Raw genomic sequence first — 18736 nt, forward strand, 5'->3', positions numbered from 1 at the left:
TGCTCACCAAGGAAAGGACTCACACCATACTTCTTGTACTTATAGATGTAGCAGACAACAATTTACATGGTGGGCACTCTAAAATATTCGTGAATTCAATGCAGTTCTTGGGGATTTTTTCTTAGTTTAGTAATGTATTAAAGGAATTTCTCTAAAGTATGATGGATGAGTGGAGAGCAAGGAATAAGAGATTAAATGGACAACATTCTTTATAAAAGCCAAAAAGCTTTGTCTCATATTGACCCATAATTTGCCAACCATCAATTCTAACCAGATTTTCCAGTTTCCACTTTAAGGTGAATATAATCTGTACAGTTAGAGCTTAATTCAGATGCTACATACCTTGAAAAAGATCTATGCTAGCAATGTACCTCAGAAAGTTTATCTTTGGTTACTAAAAATCTAAGATATTTTTACCCAGAAGTGATTTTAGAAAAGGTTTTGAAATCCTGCCTTATCAATATTTGTGGTCCAATTTGGAAACCAAGGGATATTTGTTTTAAAGGTAATTTCACCTAAGAGCGACGGCTCTGAATTTCATCTCCAAAGCACAAATAGAAGATGCATCTTAACTACAGGCCACCTTTAAATCAATTCCTGCTACACATTCCATCAGCACTGAGCTCTGAAGCTTTCACCATTTCATGAATAATTCCAGGCTAAGCTTGATAATCTTTTTTCCTCACTTCAATTAAAAAAAGAAGAACCAAAGAGGGGATGTAAGCAAAACAAGTGCAAGCTGATAAACTGCTAGATAAATATATTTTACATGTGAAATTTCTAATGTAATAGCTGAAATATATACATAAAACTACATGTATAGAAAACTATCGAATACCTATCAGAAAATTAGAAAGATATGAGATAAAGTAAACTAATGCAGATCATTATAAGATTCCATAAAGGCAAACTGTTGAAAAAAAACATTATGGAAGAGACATAGCTATTACAGATATAATGAGGAAGGACAGAAGACATCACTTCCTTTCACCTGAAGTCAGAATATGTAATTACTCTGCAGCAAAGTAACATGTGTTTTTTCTTCAACAAAATATAGCCCATTGAATGTAATGGGAAATTGCTCATACCACTGTAGTTGATATAATTGAATAACCAAAGTTTAGCATACTAGCATAAAGACATCTTTGCTTGACCTACTTTAGATATCAAAATAAAAAATACAACCGCATAGAACATATGCATTATCAGAAACCCCTGCAAAAAGTATGCATAATTGTATTTTCACACAAAGGTTTTAAAACTCCAGGCATATCAGCAGGTTCTGAGTACTAATGGAAAATGGAATTGATGCAATTATGTTGAACAGTGGCAGGAAGCATGGCTTTTAAGAGAATCAGCTTAAAGAAAAAAAAAATCCCAGTCGCATTTGCATTAAAGCAGTCAAGATGCTAAACGAAAGACCTGCTCTTTGTGCCAGCTAAACCCCTGCCCGACTTGGAAAGTAACTTGCTGAAGCCATGCCAAGCCCTCTGCTTGAAAAGAACATCTTAATCGGTTTCTTCTAATAAAATTCAAAATGCTCTTTAGGTGACAATAATACACTCATTGTCTTATTTCAGCTTAATGTTCTGGTCTCTTGGAATGTTCTGAGTATTACTATTCAGGGAAAAGGAAAAAAAAAAAAAGTGCCTGAGTCTGAATTTAAGGAGCGACAATCCGGCTGAATGGACTAACAAAAGTTGGAAGCTTTTAATGCCAGAAAGACTGCTTCTATTTAAATCCAGGTTAGTACATAATAGAGACTCCAATCTCTTCCCATTTTCTGCATGGTTGTTAAATAATAACATTTAGGTGTGATAACAGAACTAGGTTGATAATGTTTAAAGCATGCGTAAAGCTCTTTTTGGCAACCAAGGCAAAATCAATTATTCAATAGGTCTTTTCCAATCAAGGCATAATTTAAGTCATGAGGTTTTGTTTATGCTTGAATTATGACTACTAGTGTGTATTTAAGAGGTTGGAAAGTTTATAAAAGGAGCACTAAAATAATCACCACATCTTATTATCAAAACCACTACATGCCTGCCCATCATCTTAAGTATCTTCATTAAAAGCGGTCAATCTAGTCTATAAACATGATTTGTATACATACAGACATAACTCTAATTCCACAAAAAAATTCAATAATCCCTTATTTATTTTATGTAAGCCGATTTTATAATCACTTTGCAACTCTTCACTTACTCATTAAACAATAGGTCCTTGGGTTAAGAATGACAGCTCTGTTGGAATGGTGTTTTTACATATAATAGTCTCTATCATCTAAAAGAAGTCATGGCCACAAATACCACTTCTATTTGACCCAACTAAGGTCAGGAATACGAGGGGTTTGCTCCCCTTATTCTGTTTCTAATTTTGCTAGTGCTGTCTTAAAATCTTCAGACCTGTTGTGCTATCCAATTTCAGTAATGAATAAAGTGCCAACTTGGTGTACCTCACACAGTTTGTACACTTGTGTCTATTTACAAAAGAGGAAAGGACTTTCCTAATCTAAATTTTGTGAAATGAAGATTTTAGAAAACAGAAGCATCTAATGAAAGATTGTGTTTCATATGCTATAATTGGGACTTTCAATTGCTGCTAACTATAGTAACAGTGGCATCTTGGGTTTCAAGACTTCACTGGCTTTAAAAGAAGTGAGTGTAGTGAAATAAATTTAGGTATTTATTTATGATCCCTTTACATATTATTTGCCACATTCACATTCCAGTTATTTGTACTAAAAATGGATTACCTCCTTCTGACAGGTAGTTTTCAGCATGTCATTCTGTTCTATTACTAGCCATCAGTAATGGGCTCAAATATATAAATCATCAGAGTTTCCTGTTCTGCTCCAAGCTGTTACTGTACACCTGAGTGTTACAGTAACATTTTAAGTATTACTGTAACTAAAGTGTTTGAGAAGCTAATTATTATATAATTATAAATTGGTAGTATTTGAAACTTTAAAGTGAGAAAGCATAAATAATACCAAAAACACAATAGCTTTTTTTTTTGCTGACTCCTCAGTTTCTGTTATATGCATTTTAGAAGACAGTGTACACCTAGGAAAGGCTGAATTTGTATTGAAAGATAATGGGTCTTACTCATAGAGTATGTGTATGTATGTGTGTGTGTATGTGTGTGTGTGCGTGTGTGTGTGTGCGTGTGTGTAGATAGGGCATTTATTTTTATCAGCTATATATCCCCTTCCCCTAATTCTGTCTTTAGCAAGTGAAATTCTATACTGAGGAAATATGTTTTTCACGAAAGAATTTAGCAACTGCTTCTTTAGTGCTATTGCTACTACAGAGACTCAAGAATTAATTTTTGTGAAATAAGTAGTCCCATCCTCTTCTTAATGAAATAGCAATTATCATCTGTAAAACTATATTGTTTTGACTCCGTTGGTCTATCAATTCCATATAGACTAAAGACTTGACAATGGCCATCACATTATATATAAAATTAAATATGAGCAATCTTATAATCAAAGTCTAGTACCTGCTCATTTTTTATAAAAATAGTTTTAGTAAGGTGATAACTTAAGAATTAATTAGCTAGAATATCTCATACTTTTATTGTCAATACTCTTAAATGCTGGTAAGTTGTAAAGTTGAGAAAGGCAAGAACATTAGGCACTTTTACTGATTACTTCAAATTAGAACATAAGATTATTTTAATGGTGTTTTCCTTCTAAGGCAATACATAAATGAGCAGAGTAGAATATTCTAGGAATTGACAAAGGGGAAAATGGGATCCTGATATACTTTCCACATCAAATGAAAAGCTTAATTATAAGAGCAGTATCTTGGGAAAAGTATGTTCACTAATTTACATGAATTAGTGACAAGTAAAAGTATAAATTTCTGGTATTTATGAATTACCTCAATCTTTTCAAAGAGAATTTAGAGGGATTTCTAATGTCGCGTTAAATATATTTAAAATTTGACATATAAAAATCCATAAATTATTGCTAAAAAGTAAGTAGTTAATTAAAAATTTAAGGTATGTTTAAGCTATGCTGTTGTGCATACTTTGGAAAACAAACTTGTTAATATTCATATTAATGGCCTAAAATTTCTGCAGATATTGTAAAATGCATTTTCAGGAGATCTCTGACTCCTTACAAACATAGTCCATAATTAATTTTCCTCTTCTTATTCCATTTCCCTCTTCCAGTCTTGTCTCTGCCACCATCAAGCTGTATGTCCTTAGCCAAGACATTTAGCACCCCTGGGCCTCCATGCCTACCTTCTTCAGAGGCATTCTGTAATAAATGAGTTATCAGGTGGAATTTCTCAAAAACATAAAAAGCACTCCGTAGAAGTAACATCAATATTAAGTGCTCAAGGCACTTAATTTCCAGGGAATGAGGGAGGTTTGAAAGGAAATCACGCATCTTGGAAATGCAGGCGATACTTGCCATCTTTTACAGCTCAGCACATTGTTTCATGGCTAGTGCTGCCCTAAAATAGCACATGGCTTAGCACTTTGCTCTGTCTTTCATGTGTTCTGCTTGCCAAGTCATACTCAGTGTTAGAAAACGTCTAACCTTTCTGTGCCTTGCTTTTAAATTTGTTTTCATTAACAACAGAGGTCTTTAGTAGCACATAACAGAAAATGCAGACGGCAAAGAAGTGCTGGAATTTGCCCAAAGCTTGCTGCTCTTTTTCTCAATACTTTTATTATTTGACAGTCATATAACTAAAACAAAAACGATAGTTTTTTTAAATACTCATTACATAAAAGGTGTTTAGGAAAAGGAAAAAGTGAGTGTGTCTCAGTGTATATTTAGTTGATGCTGCAATGGTGTCCATGAAAAAAAAAAAGAATACTCAAATCACTTTTTTTAAGAGAAAGTGTAGGCTATCTTGAACTTATGGAAACACACCCTGACCAATTTGCACAGAGGTAAGGAGAGAGAAAAATACATTTTTCTATAGTTATCCTTTGTTTGAGCTCAGACCTATTCCCATAGCCAAAAGGGAGACCTCACCTACAGCAACTAACTAAACATATTCCAGAGAACCAAGATGGTGGCATAGGCAAAAGCCCGTACTCGCCACCTCCCACAACCACATCAAAATTACAACTAAAATACAGAACAACCATCTTCCAGAATCGCGGACAGCTGGCTGAATGGAAGGCCTACAACTAGAGAAGTAAAGAAGAAAGCACACTGAGACTGACAGAAGGTGCAGAGGCACAGAGGTCCGGCACCCAGGTGGGCCGCTTTTTAATTGGGAGGGAGATCGTCTCAGCAGAGACTGCCTGGAGGAGCAAGGGGTCCCAGCCCCAGACCAGACCCCCAGCCCCGGGTCCCAGAGCTGGGAAAAGAAGTCCCTATGGGCAATAAGAATTACAGGCTATAAAAACCAGTGCAGATTGGGCTCAGTGACATGGAGGCTGCTGGAGACCCAGCTATTCCTCTTAAAAGGCCAGCACCACAAACTGAACTTACAAGTTCCCGCTTCCTCTGAGCTCTAGCACTAGGACAAGGCTCTGGGGGATGCAGACACATATGAGGAGGAACTGGATTGTCTGGCATCAGGGCAGGAACTTGGGGGTGGCTTTCTCCCAGATGGAGGTGCTTGCAGGGATCATTGTTCCTGTGCTGGAACCTCCCCAGGTGCAGGGCTGACTGGCAGCCATTTTTGTTTGCTCTCTCCTGGTGATTCCCTAAGAACCTGCTCTATCCAATTTATAACCCCACCCCAGGTGTGTGCAGAGGCTTTTGCATATGAATGGCCTGTCCTTGCTCAGGCTAAAATTTCTTAAACAAGCTGCAGCTGGGTCAGGGAGCCCCAAACCTATCAATAAAAGGCTCAAGACCCGGCGCCAGCCTGTCTTGCTTCACAGCTGGGCCTCGTCTGGGCACTTCCAAACCCGATACAAAGAGGAGGAATCTGCAGATCTCGCTATAGCTCCTGCTGGGTGGCCCCAGGCAGGGGTTGACTTTGCAACTCCCTGGAGACCCAAGAGCCAGTGTACCTAGTGGTCAATGTTAGAGCATATCAGATTACAACTCTACAGGTCCATAAGCAACACACTCAAGAGGCAGACTCAGTGATCACCAAAGCCCCACTGAAGCAAGTCCTGCTCCATAAGGGTGTCTCCTGCATAGCAGCTCTCCCACTGTAGTCATAGCTGGTTCTCACAGCCAATTGTTTGACCATAAATGTTCACACTTATCTATGGATAATCATGGAATATGACACATATTGTTCATGAAATTGCCTTGATTGGATGACTGAGTAAACACAGCACACAAACTCACTCTTCTGATTTCAGATTGCTGAAGCATCCCTTTTCTGTTTTCAATTGCAGGAACCTTGTACTTTTAGAAATGGCTGACCATCACAACATCATCTTTTTGCAACACAATTAAGCTTATCAGAATATGAGAAAATTCACTGAGAACAAGAATTACCTTTTTATGACAGGGTTTCTCACTTTTTTCTAAAAATGTCAAAGATAGAGAAATATTCTACTCTACTATTTCCCATGAGACTTTCTGTGCACTACTTAAAACTTCCCTCCTTCAATTTAAGGCTATGAAAGAGATTGTATTTTATTTTGAGTACCAGAGTCCTATATAAATATATATTATAGGAGACAATAGACATATGAAATCTCTTGGCAATTTCTTCTCATCTTCTATTCCCATTTTATTTTACAACAGTTTTAATTTGCTCTTTACATCACAAATTTAGTGCTACTCTATTTCAGACTCTTTATGGTTGAGTACTGCCCAATGCACCCTTGCATTCATCTGTTCCTTCCTGATTTCAATGACACTGTCACAGAGGAAAAATGCAGAGCCTCTTATTACACAGCACTCCTTATTGAGTTTGGTTTATCAAAACATGCAGGTGCTATTTAAGATGTTTAATTGACATTTAACTGAGACCATCAGAAAGGGATTTAAAAGAAACTGCAGTAACACAAGTTTTCCCAAGAGCTAAATATTTCAGAAGATTCAATACAACCAGAGTGAGCTTTCTCCAAGATGAATGGAGAAATCAAGAACAATTGGCTTTATTTTCATCTCTTGGGCGACCATAAGACAAACTGCTCTCAACAAATGTGCCTTGAAAGGTTAATGCTACCAGAGTTCATAGAGAGGCAATTTATTATTTTGAGTTTATTGTCCAATGTCAATTCATCAGCTTTTGGGTTTAGCTCACCAGTTCACAGGGGTCCTTTTATTTGTCGTTTAATTAACTAAGCTTCTTGTCAAATGAGGCAGATATAGGCGATCAAAAATGTTTTGTAAAATCCCATCCTCTTTCATTTACATACTGTCAATGACTTGGAGACATTTATAACTTTATTAATAAAAATTCAGCACTGAAAGAAGGCAAAAAGAATCACTAAGTAAATAACTGGAAGAACTGATAAGGCTCTACACTTAATGTACTTGTTGCCCAATACAACCCACCGTGACATTTTTATGTTTTTAAAGCACTGTCATGCACATGCAAATGTAAATGTAAAACTCAAACTTGAGCTGGAAAATTGGCCAAAATAAGCTAAGAAAAATGTATCCAAATAGTAGCACCTTTATGAAGTTTTAACCCTTTGAGTTTTAGGCAATGACTCACAGGCTTCAAAGGAAGAGGGACAGGTTAGTAGTAGGACGTCTTTACTGTTGTAGTGAACACAAGCAAAGAATTAATAGTGACAAATGACTGACTTTCTGCCATCCATTTAACCTATCAGTGAATTTATTTTTGAGCCCCCAAAGCTTTATAAATGCTTTAAGATATTGCCGGGGGCACCTTAATAACTCATCAGAATTTTTATTTGTGTTTTCTAAAATATATTTTTATTGATTTCAAAGAGGAAAGAAGAGGGAGAGAGAGATGGAAACATCAATGATGAGAGAGAATAATTGATCTTCTGACTCCTGCATGCCCCACACTGGGGATTGAGCCGGCAACCCAGGCATGTGCCCTGACTGGGAATCAAACCGTGACCTTCAGGATCATAGGTCAATGCTCAACCACCGAGCCACGCCAGTCGGACAATAACTCATAAGAGTTTTGAAACAAAAGAAAAACTGCAGTGGACTCAGACTTCCCTTTCTGTAAAATAATATTCATTTGGGCTTTCTAAAGTCTATGGGATACTGAGTGTACATTACCTTTATCCTACTTCTTTATCTCCAGATATTATCTTTCTAGACCTAAAAACATATAAAAATGATAATCCTGTATCCATCAGGATTACTTTAAATAGTAAGTCTGATGACTCAGAGATTTGTACTAGGAAGACAAACATCCACATGACTGAATTATTGCTTGTTAGTAGAGGTGGAGCTACTGTGTAATTTTGGATAAGTTGACTTTCTTAAAACAATAAGGAAAGAAATGTTGCTATTTCAGTAACTTAATAATACATATCCTCATTACCTTACATGAGATTAATAAATCCAGTAATTAAATCTCAATTAAGTATTGAATGTAAGGTCTATTAATTTCTTCACACACATAGTATTCCAGCAGCAAACTTTCCTGAATAAATTTCAATTTGCTCATCAAAAGTATGAAAAAAATCTGATATACTATTTAACAGCCACTGCTTTAAATGTAGTATATGACCTACATTTGGTATTTATATTGATGTAATTATATTTTTATTTATACCTTCCTATGGATATATTTACACAGATATATTTCATTTCATGGTACAGAAATCGATTAGAAATTATTCCACATGCCCCCTTTCTGATTTTAATGATGCAATTTCTAGCCACTCATTATGCCATGACGATCATTAGAAGTAAATTGAGTAGACTAAGTTCTTATTAAGTTCAAGCTCATCATAAAAAAATTGGACTTAAAAAAATAGAATCTTCAAAAATTCCTCTCATGCTTTTTATATTTTAGTGCTATGATAAAGAAATCAATTTCTATTGCATTCTCCCTGCTATATGTCATTGTTTTAAGTTATCCAGAATTCACTTAAGAGTGGTTGCAGTGTATCAATGCTCTATTGGTTGGGAGGTGTAGCAGTAAGGGGTATCGAAATTTATGTTAATTCAACATTTACTGAGCAATATATCACAGTCTCTATGCTAAGTGGAGGGGTAGTAATGAAGACCATATTTCTGCCCTAAAGGAACTTATAAATACTAACTTTAATGTAAGCCTCCCTGTATTGTATTGTAATGCAGTGGTTCTCAACCTTCCTAATCCAGTGCCTCATGTTGTGGTGACCCCCAATTTCATTGCTACAAATTGAACATAATTAAAGCATAGTGATTAATCACATAAACAATATGTAATTATATATGTGTTTTCCAATGGTCTTAGGTGACTCCTGTGAAAGGGTCGTTCGACCCCCGAAAGGGGTCGTGACCCACAGGTTGAGAACCGCTGTTGTAATGGGATATACTATATATACTACCCAACACCCTTTACAAGCTTAATTCATTTAATTTTCAAAACAGTTATATGAAGTACATGTTATTAACCATTTTACAGGTTATAAAATTCCGGATTAGGGAGATTAAATAATTACTATAATGTAGCATACCCAGAAAGTAGCAGACAATCATTATTTAAAACCAGTTTTGTATGATTTCAATATCCCTGATTTTTTTAAAATTCTTTGTTTAGTTTTGTTCTTCCCCTTGCCCAGGTCATTTACATAAAATATTATTGAAAACATTAAAGAGGTTACTATTGAAGACTTTCTTGAAGGAGGTGATATTTATAAAATAAAACTAAACTTAAATATCACATAATTATAGGGCAGTGATGGCGAACCTTTTGAACTCGGCATGTCAGCATTTTGAAAAACCCTAACTTAGCTCTGGTGCCGTGTCACATATAGAAATTTCTTGATATGTGCAATCACAGTAAAACAAAGACATATTTTTGATATTTATTTTATATATTTAAATGCCATTTAACAAAGAAAAATCAACCAAAAAAATGAGTTCGTGTGTCACCTCTGACATGCGTGTCATAGGTTCGCCATCACTGTCATAGGGCAACAAGGGATATTAGAAATAATTTTTCCCAAGTTTTTTTAACTGGTCGGGAAACTGAGGTCTTGCTAAAGTTTCAGAATTAATTCGTGAATAATCAAAGATTAAAAACCAAGATAGGCCGAAACCGGTTTGGCTCAGTGGATAGAGCGTCGGCCTGCGGACTGAAAGGTCCCAGGTTCGATTCCGGTCCAGGGCATGTACCTGGGTTGCGGGCACATCCCCAGTAGGGGGTGTGCAGGAGGCAGCTGATCGATGTTTCTCTCTCATTGATGCTTCTAACTCTCTATCTCCCTTCCTCTCTGTAAAAAATCAATAAAAATATATTTAAAAAAGCAAACAAACAAACAAACAAAAAAATGAAGATAGTTTGGTGTCTATGTAAATGCTATTCTCACTATCCCACAATGCCAATCACACATTCATACAATTTATGTATATCAAAAATGTCTATTTAAATATATTTCCTAATATTTTAATTAAAATATGTTGTAGAGGCCAATCTAATCATGGTAAACATTTCTGCACTTTATTATAACTAAAATTTTGGTGTTATTTTTCATTAACCAAAAAATATAAAAGCATTATGTACATACAAAATACATTTCAGAATAAGGATTATTACCAGTAACAACCAGAGATATTTCATAATAAAAAAGAGTTCAATTCATCAGAAGGCATAACAATTCTAAATATGTCAGTACCTAATAACAAAAAGTCAAAAACATGAATCAAAAACTGATAGAACTGAAAAAGAGAAATAGATAAATGTGTAACTATAGTTGGGGAGTTCAACTTCTTCTGTCGCTAATTGAACTAACAACTAGACCAAAAATCAGAAAAAGTATAGAAAACATAGAAATTCATCAACTGATTGAATCTAATTGATATTAATAGAACACTATGTGGCAAAAGCAGTATACATATTCTTTTCTATATAGACTATAATGAGTTTAAAGAATTAAAAACACCTGATGTATGCTCTTTGACAACAAGGAGTTAAAGCAGAAATCTATAACAGACAGATATATAAAAATATCCAAATATTTATAAATTATACAAAATATTTCTAAATAACCCATGGGTAAAAGAAAACATAACAGAGGAATTAGAAGATATATTGAACTGACTGAAAATCAAAACACATTTCATCAAAATATGTGGGGCACTACTAAAGCAATATTTCGGAAATTTGTACCATACCTCCATAACTGGTTGTATCAGGGAAAACTTCTCAAATCAGTAATTTAACAGTTTATGCTAGGTAGTTATAAAAGAACAAATTATACATAAAGCAAGAAGAAATAAGGTAATCAAATTATGGAGCATAAATAAAAAATGTTAAACAGAAAAATAATAGACAAAAAAGGTTGATTATTTGAAGAGATCAATAAAATGGAAAAATTGATCTCTATACAGATCAGTCAGAGCATAAAGGAAGCAGACATACATCATTAATATCAGAAATGAAATAAAAAAAACATTACTACAGATCCTACAGACATAGTGAGGATAATAATATAATGTGAATAACTTTGTCAATAAATTAAATATCTTAGATTCACAATCAGAACTGCTAGCTGAAAAAGTAATCTTATTATAAGAATTTATCTCATTTTTAAATAGGAACAACACAATATAATTAACTCAGTTATCATATTTTATATATAAAAATGTAAAAAAAATTTCCATTTTTCTGAAGCTCAGAACCTTCTCTTAAAATTACATGTAACTGATACCTTTTATCAAATTATTTTGTATTTACTCCTGATTTTATAAAATACTACATGCTAAAATCTCTACTGGATAAATGCAATGCTTTCTCTTTTTATATTAACAAGCAAAACAATTTTTGTCTGTTGTACATATGTATTCTTGCCTTTCCATATGACCTTTATAATTTAACCGGGGCAGTGGGAGGAATACAGTGACAATAATGTCATAAAATATAAATCTGTTAAACTATTGAATTGCTTTTCCACAAGTATTCAACTTAAAAAACATTTGTATTAACTATATATTCATTCGAAAAGCTATTTGGCATAAAATGAGAATTATAAAAATTACACAATATAATATCTTCTAGGAGTAAGTTCTCTTAACATGCAAGGTTTAGCTAGCACAAATGTAACTAATTAATAACATCTGAAGTACATTCTCCCATAGGACTGATGACCATCTAGTTGACCTTGCGCTAGATCAATAGAGATGGCAAATCTGTAAATCGTTTCTTAAATGTTATCAGTCCATCATTCCACCACAAGCAGAAGGGCTGGAACTTGGATGTGAGAAAGGATCTCTTGTTTCTTATACCTTTAAATCAACTATGATTCATCATTTGACTATAAATAAGACAAGACTGAGAGGATTCTCCTAAAGTTCTCCCCAGGAAGAGACAGACAGAGGATCAAGTTACAGTGAAGATTTCAAGACCAAAGAGTCAGGAGGCAATGTAATTACGAGAAACTATAAAGATGCGAAAGACCTCTGCCTGGTGTAACTTGAAATTACTTGAATTTCCTCAAAAGCATCTTCCAAGTCCTGATTTTTGGTTGCAAATTGGTTTCAAAATTTTGAAATATGAAATAAAGTATATACCTTTATGCATTTAAATTAACATATGTTCATATAGAAGGTGGGGCAAAAGTAGATTTATAGTTGTTCATATGGAGAATAATACAATAATTGATAAATAATAGTGCAATAATAAGCTCTGTATTGGGTTTACTCACAACTATAAACAGATTTTTTGCCCCACCCTATATATGTCAACCCTGCACAAATTTCTGTATTTTGATGTCAAGACTAAACTACTTTGGAAGAAATTTAGTAACCTACTCAGAGAAGTCATCATAAAATCAATGACAAACTTTAATAAGAAATTGGAACAAGCATCTCAAGCAGGTATACTATCAAATCTCTTAAGAAAATGCTTATAAATTTATGATTAAAATTTAAACACTTTAGCGTGTTTTTTTTCCCCAAGGTACTTTTCCTATGATACTTTGACTAATATATATATTCTAATATATATATAGTCTAACTTAAGAGTTTTTTGTATTTTATGAAGAAATTATGGAATTTCCTTATTGATATATCACTTTAAAATAGTCTCTAAATTGTGATATTTTATGTCTATGATTATTTCCTATTAAGGCTATTGGAGAGTATTATGCTATGTGAAATAAGCCAGTCAGAGACAAACAAGTATCACATGATCTCACTTGTATGTGGAATCAAGTGAACAAAACAAACTGATGAACAAAAAAGATCCAGGCATAAGCATGCAACAGACTGAAATATTTAAAAGGGAAGGGGGAGGGGTTATGGGAAGAGATTAACCAAAGAATTATCTATGCACAGCCCATGGACAGATAATATAGTGCAGTAGGCCTGGGGAGGGGACAGGTGAGGGGTGGAAGGTGTCTATGGGGAGAAGAAGAGAGACATCTGTAATACTTTCACAATAAAGATAATCCTCACCCAAGGAGTGCGGTTATTTTTTCCACTGATTTTTAGAGAGAGTGGAAGGAAGGGGGGAGTGAGAGAGACAGAGAGAGGAGAGAGAGAAAGAGAAAGATCAACCTGAGAGAGACACATCGACTGGTTGCCTACCGCTCACTCCCCTGACCTGGCCATGGACTGAATCTGCAACTGAGGTATGTGCCCTTGACTGGGAATAGGATCCGTGACTCTTCGGTCTGCAGACCAACACTCTGACCACTGAGCCAAACCAGCCAGGGCAATAAAGATCTTTTTTTTTTTTTTTTTTTTTTTTTTTTAAAAAAAGGCTCTTGGGAAGAATAAAATATCAGGAATTATAAAACTTTCAAATCAATAGCTTATTTTGCCATATTGTATTCTACATCTATCTCTCTCTATATAAAAGCCTAAGCGACCGAATGACCCGCCACTGGTCACTATGACATGCACTGACCACCAGGGGGCAGCCGCTCAACACAGAAGCTGCCCTCTGGTGGTCAGTGTGCTCTCACAGTGGGAGTGTTGCTCAGCTGACCAACCTGTACAGGTGGGCCACTCCCTCCCTCTGTAGTCCTACAGGTCCAATCTCCAGAGAACAGGCCAGGCACCAATGGACTGGTGCTGCCAGCACGATCCCAACCGTACCACTGGCCTCCTGGAAGTTGGCCTCGGGCACTGCGGCCACTTCCCCTCCCTAGGCGCTCCTCAAGGAAGAAACAATATGAAAGCCGCCGCCAGGTGGCTCCCAACAACCAGCGTGAACATCAGTGGGATGGATCCGGATTCCAGGCCAGCAAGCGCATCCCACCACCGGCCCAGAGGGCCAATCGCATCCCAGCTCCCCTCCCTTCTCCCTCAGAGCAGGTGCCAGATGCAGGGCTCACAGCTGGCAAGTGCCACTGAGTGGCGCGAGTCTCTCGCGAGCAGGACTGACTGGGCACAAGTCTGCAGCAGGTGCAGTGGGGCTGGGATGAGCAGGAGCAGCAGGTAGGAGTGGCAGGCAGCACTGGACTGCTGGTTTCAGCCCCATCCCCACAGACCACGCCAAGGGACCCCACCCATGCACGAATTTGTGCATTGGGCCTCTAGTATGTTATAAACGAAGGTAAGTCTTATTTTGCAAGAATCTGTTTTGAGTTTGGGAGCACTTAAAATATTAGAGATGCAGTATTTTTAAAAGCCCATTATACCTTCTAGTCACTGTATACAGAGCACTTACTGTCCTACATAGTATTAAAGTTTGGTTTTAAAAGTTTGCGTTACTGAACTTCATTAAAAGACAAATTTTAATTGTCACTTCAAACATACACTTGATGAAATATCTCTGGTGACACACTTATCTTTAATATTTACCTATTTTGGATTAAGTTCAGGTTAAACAAAGTTTGATTAATGTTGATGAAATAGAGAGAAAGGGCTTAGAGACCTAATCTGTGGGACCACTCCATCTTCCTATATACTGAGAGAAATATAGAAAATAGGGAGAAATTGTACTGCTCCTTAATGCCTTTCTTTTCTTTTTCTTTTTTTAAAAAATATTTCATAGCTCTCAACTTAGGAGAAAAGTTGTAAGCTGACTATGAGATGCTTTAGTTAGTAATTTTTTTTAAAAAATAGGACACTTTAAAGATCTGTTTTCCTTCCTTCACAGCTTATCTGGATAGTCATGGGTTTTAAGGGGGAATGCCTGGCTTAGAAGCTAAGGAAGCAATTAGAAGCTTACGCACTCTAAGTTCATAAGGCTCCTATAGGACTTATGATAACCTTGGAGAAAGCTTTTGATGGGGAAGGGAAGGGGAGGAGAAGGGAGGGGAGGAGAAGAAGGGAAGGGAGGGAAAGGGAGGGAAGGGGAGGGGAGGGGAGGGGAGGGGAGGGGAGGGGAGGAAGCCATTTGACTGATAAGTGTCAGTCATACTGCTACTTGAAATTCAAGATACCAGTATTTCAAAGACATCCTGCTACAGGAAGGTCTTAGAGTATTGTTTCTCAAAGGAAAATGAAAATATGCCCAATAATACTGAGGTTTATGCAGAAACAGAGTTGAAAGAAGCCATAAAAATATAAATAACCCTGAGTGGCAGGGTGCTATTCCTGATCCATTTCTTATCCCATCTGTCCAATTACTATGGGTTATGTGACTGACGGAAATCATCCATCTGTAAGTCCTCTGAGCAATATACATAAAAGCTCATGCATACATTCGGCAAACCATTCCTCAGAGGGCTTACAACTTTTATGTGTGTGAAAATTTGAAGTCACACTCATTTCCCTAAGCTCCTGAAGATAACATCTGTACACAACAGCAATCAAAAGCATATTTTGAACTATTCCTTTAGTTCCTTTTCAATTAGGAGACTTTGCCAACCTCAGGAAGCCCTTGTGGAAATAGAAGAAACATTATTATACAGAAAGACCAGTGTCAAGACTAGTGCTCAAAACTTATTAGGAAAATCTTTCAGTAATTTAACCTTCATAGTTCTCTCTGCTAATGAAGATTAGTTCATGGGAGGTGTTTCTCAACCAAACCAGGTGAATATTAAAATCAGAGATTGTAGGCTTTGAGTTCTTCACCATCGCTCCCAGGCATGCACATGCAAACACAGAAGAAATTTAAAAGGGGGCAGAATACACTTCAAGCATTTTCAGAAACAAGATGCAATAGAGGGCTTTTGTCTATTAACTAATAATTTTAAATAGCCATATCATCCAAAAACCAGTCCCATAAATATTTTTTAATCAATATTCAATAATACTTTACGGCCTTTAGTTTTTTAATCTGGATAAGAAAACATATGATAAATAACATTTTCCCAGAGAATTTATCAACTTGCTTACCATCAAATGTTAAATAAACTCTTGCTTGGGGCTGAGAAGATCCTTTGACACAGACAGAACAAACAAATACTCCAACCAACATGCAAATTGCCTGGAATGCCATTTCTTCAGATTTTCAAGTTAATATCCAAGAGAAATACCTTTAAAAAAGAGATAAGTTTCTTACATTTCATTTCACATTTGAGGAGCACACCCACACCCACACAAACATAACCAGCAATCCAGACAGAGCACCTTATTCACAAAAGACATTCCTGAACTTTCATAGTCACGCAAACAGTAGGAGGTGCTGTGACTTTGCTTCTGAGATGTGAAAATTTGGATTCAATTTCCTTGGTCTGGCAGTGTTTGCGAAAGAACAACTCTCATCTTCCAAAAGTTAAAGAACAAAGCAGCCAGGAAAAAGTGATTGATTCCCAAAGGAAAACCAATATTCAAATGTGATCGCTTCTCTAAAAATCACAGCATGTTTAAATGGCTTGAGAATGGTATCCATAGGTATGAATGGATGAAAACATCCCTTCCGACCATAAATACAGTAATAGTAAAAAAAAAAAAAAAAAAATCCCACATGAACATTCCGTACTCATTAGCTCTTGTACCTGAAATGGTGTTTCTATGCATAAATGGACATGTGCTCAATCCTTGATCACTAAAATCATTTGAATCAGTTATCGGCCAATTTATACAGATGACCATGCAGCTGTTAAGTGATGCAGATGAGGTAACCTTGGACTGGTGCCAAATTCAAACCAATGACCTAGTGGTGAGCAATCTAGTGAACCATATATCCCTCAATGCATAGTTCATATAAATCAGCTAGAAAGTGGCTGTCAAAATCCCAATAGATAAATCAGAGAGACAAGTCCTATCTGGAACTGTAGCTATAAAATTGATACATGCTATTAACTAACGTCTGAATACCAAGGAAGATCAGGTAACCTGTTAACTACAGATCTATAAACTCTCCAGTGGTCACAACATGTGAAATAATCTCAGGACCATAAAAATAATATCCCATTATTTTGAGTCTAGCATAATTATAGACTGAAATAACATAACAGTTTAATCTAGGAATTAATTTTTATAGGTCACAACAATTCTGACCTTCCTTCAATATTATGTGGCTTTTAAAATTAAAATCTTATCACTGATTTTACTCAATAAAATGCCATTACAAGTTGTAAACACTGCTTCATTAATGCAGAAGAAAAAAAGACCAATTATACTGAACATGCCATTCTAAACGAAAATTTTAAGTTGATTTCCTAGGTGGCACATATACGTTATGAGAGTTAGAAACAAAATCGCACACCTCTTTTACCACACAGATGGAGGGAAGCCTTGAGACGTTTGTGTTGGTAATTTTCAAAAGAAACAGTTTCTTCCTGCTTCCACAACCTCTTCACCCTGTCATCCCTAAATTATCTTAGAAGAAAATTGATTTTATGGAGTGACTTTCCCTTAGTCATTTGTTCCCTGAGGAAAAAAAAAAAGCCACAAAGATGCCTAACCTTTGTCTCTTTATTAAGGAAGGCTGACAGGATTTACATATTTTTACATATTGCTAGTATCAGTATTTTATCTGGTATGTCTCCCCCCCCCGCAAAGAGACACTTGCCACAAATTGCAAAAAGTAAAATAAAATACATGTTGGAGATGAAATGACAGGTCCAAGGAAGCAAGAACACAGGGCAATGTGGTTTCAAGCCTACCTAGGGAAAAGCGACTCAAAGCAAGTGTCTTACACACGCCCCGCACCCCCTACTTTACAACTTCTTCCCTTTAACTCAGACACTTAGGCTGCTTATTTTCACTTCTGATCGAAACACTAACAGCCGGTAAGAACCAGACCCTTCGGTCCTCCCCAGCAATTCTGCCTCCGGAGTCATTGAAATGCGCAACTTTAACTCGCCGCAGGTGTCACAACCTGAAGAAACAACTCCAGCCGGGCTCTCAGCACGGGAAACGGCTCCCGGACAAACTGCGTATGTTCTTAAGAAAATACACAGGCTTGAGCACAGTGATGTGTGAAAAGTCTATTCACAGACCCCAAACTAAGGCTGAACCCCAGGAACCCGCTTACCCAGGGGCCAAGCGATCAGCGCGGAGAAACCCAGGTGCTGCCGGTCTGGCTCCGCGAGCGCCTCCAGCCCTTCGCCCAGGAGACCTGGCCGTCGGAGGCGTCCCCGCGGGGAAATTCTTTCTCCCCGGCCGGTCCTCGGAGTTTCTTTGTAAAGGAATCCTCCGCGCGGCGGTGCAGGGGCACCCGGAGCCCGGCTCCGCGCCGCTCGGTCCAGCGCCCGGGAGTGAATGGAGAGCGGCCGGCGCGGGGGGCGAGCGCCCGGGTGTCCGGTTACAGCGACGCGGCGCGCGGCTCCCGCTGCCCCGGCTCCCGCGGCCCCGGCGCGCCGCCCA

General features: G+C 37.0%; 1 protein-coding gene across 1 annotated transcript in view; it reads right to left on the reverse strand.

Moving 5' to 3' along the window:
- Positions 1-18695, reverse strand: part of SEMA3C (semaphorin 3C) — a 169030-nt gene extending 150335 nt beyond the window's left edge. Inside the window, exons 1-2 of the mRNA XM_070424142.1 lie at positions 18405-18695; positions 16319-16458 (exon numbers count right to left, since the gene is read on the reverse strand). Coding sequence (XP_070280243.1) covers positions 16319-16421 — 103 coding nt within the window. The 5' untranslated portion in view covers positions 16422-16458; positions 18405-18695. The remainder of the gene's footprint in view (positions 1-16318; positions 16459-18404) is intronic.
- Positions 18696-18736: the final 41 nt, after the last annotated feature.

The sequence above is a fragment of the Myotis yumanensis genome, unplaced genomic scaffold (assembly GCF_028538775.1).
Source record: "Myotis yumanensis isolate MYYU_CA2020_CCGP unplaced genomic scaffold, mMyoYum1.0.hap1 SCAF_9, whole genome shotgun sequence".
Taxonomy (NCBI): Eukaryota; Metazoa; Chordata; class Mammalia; order Chiroptera; family Vespertilionidae; genus Myotis; species Myotis yumanensis.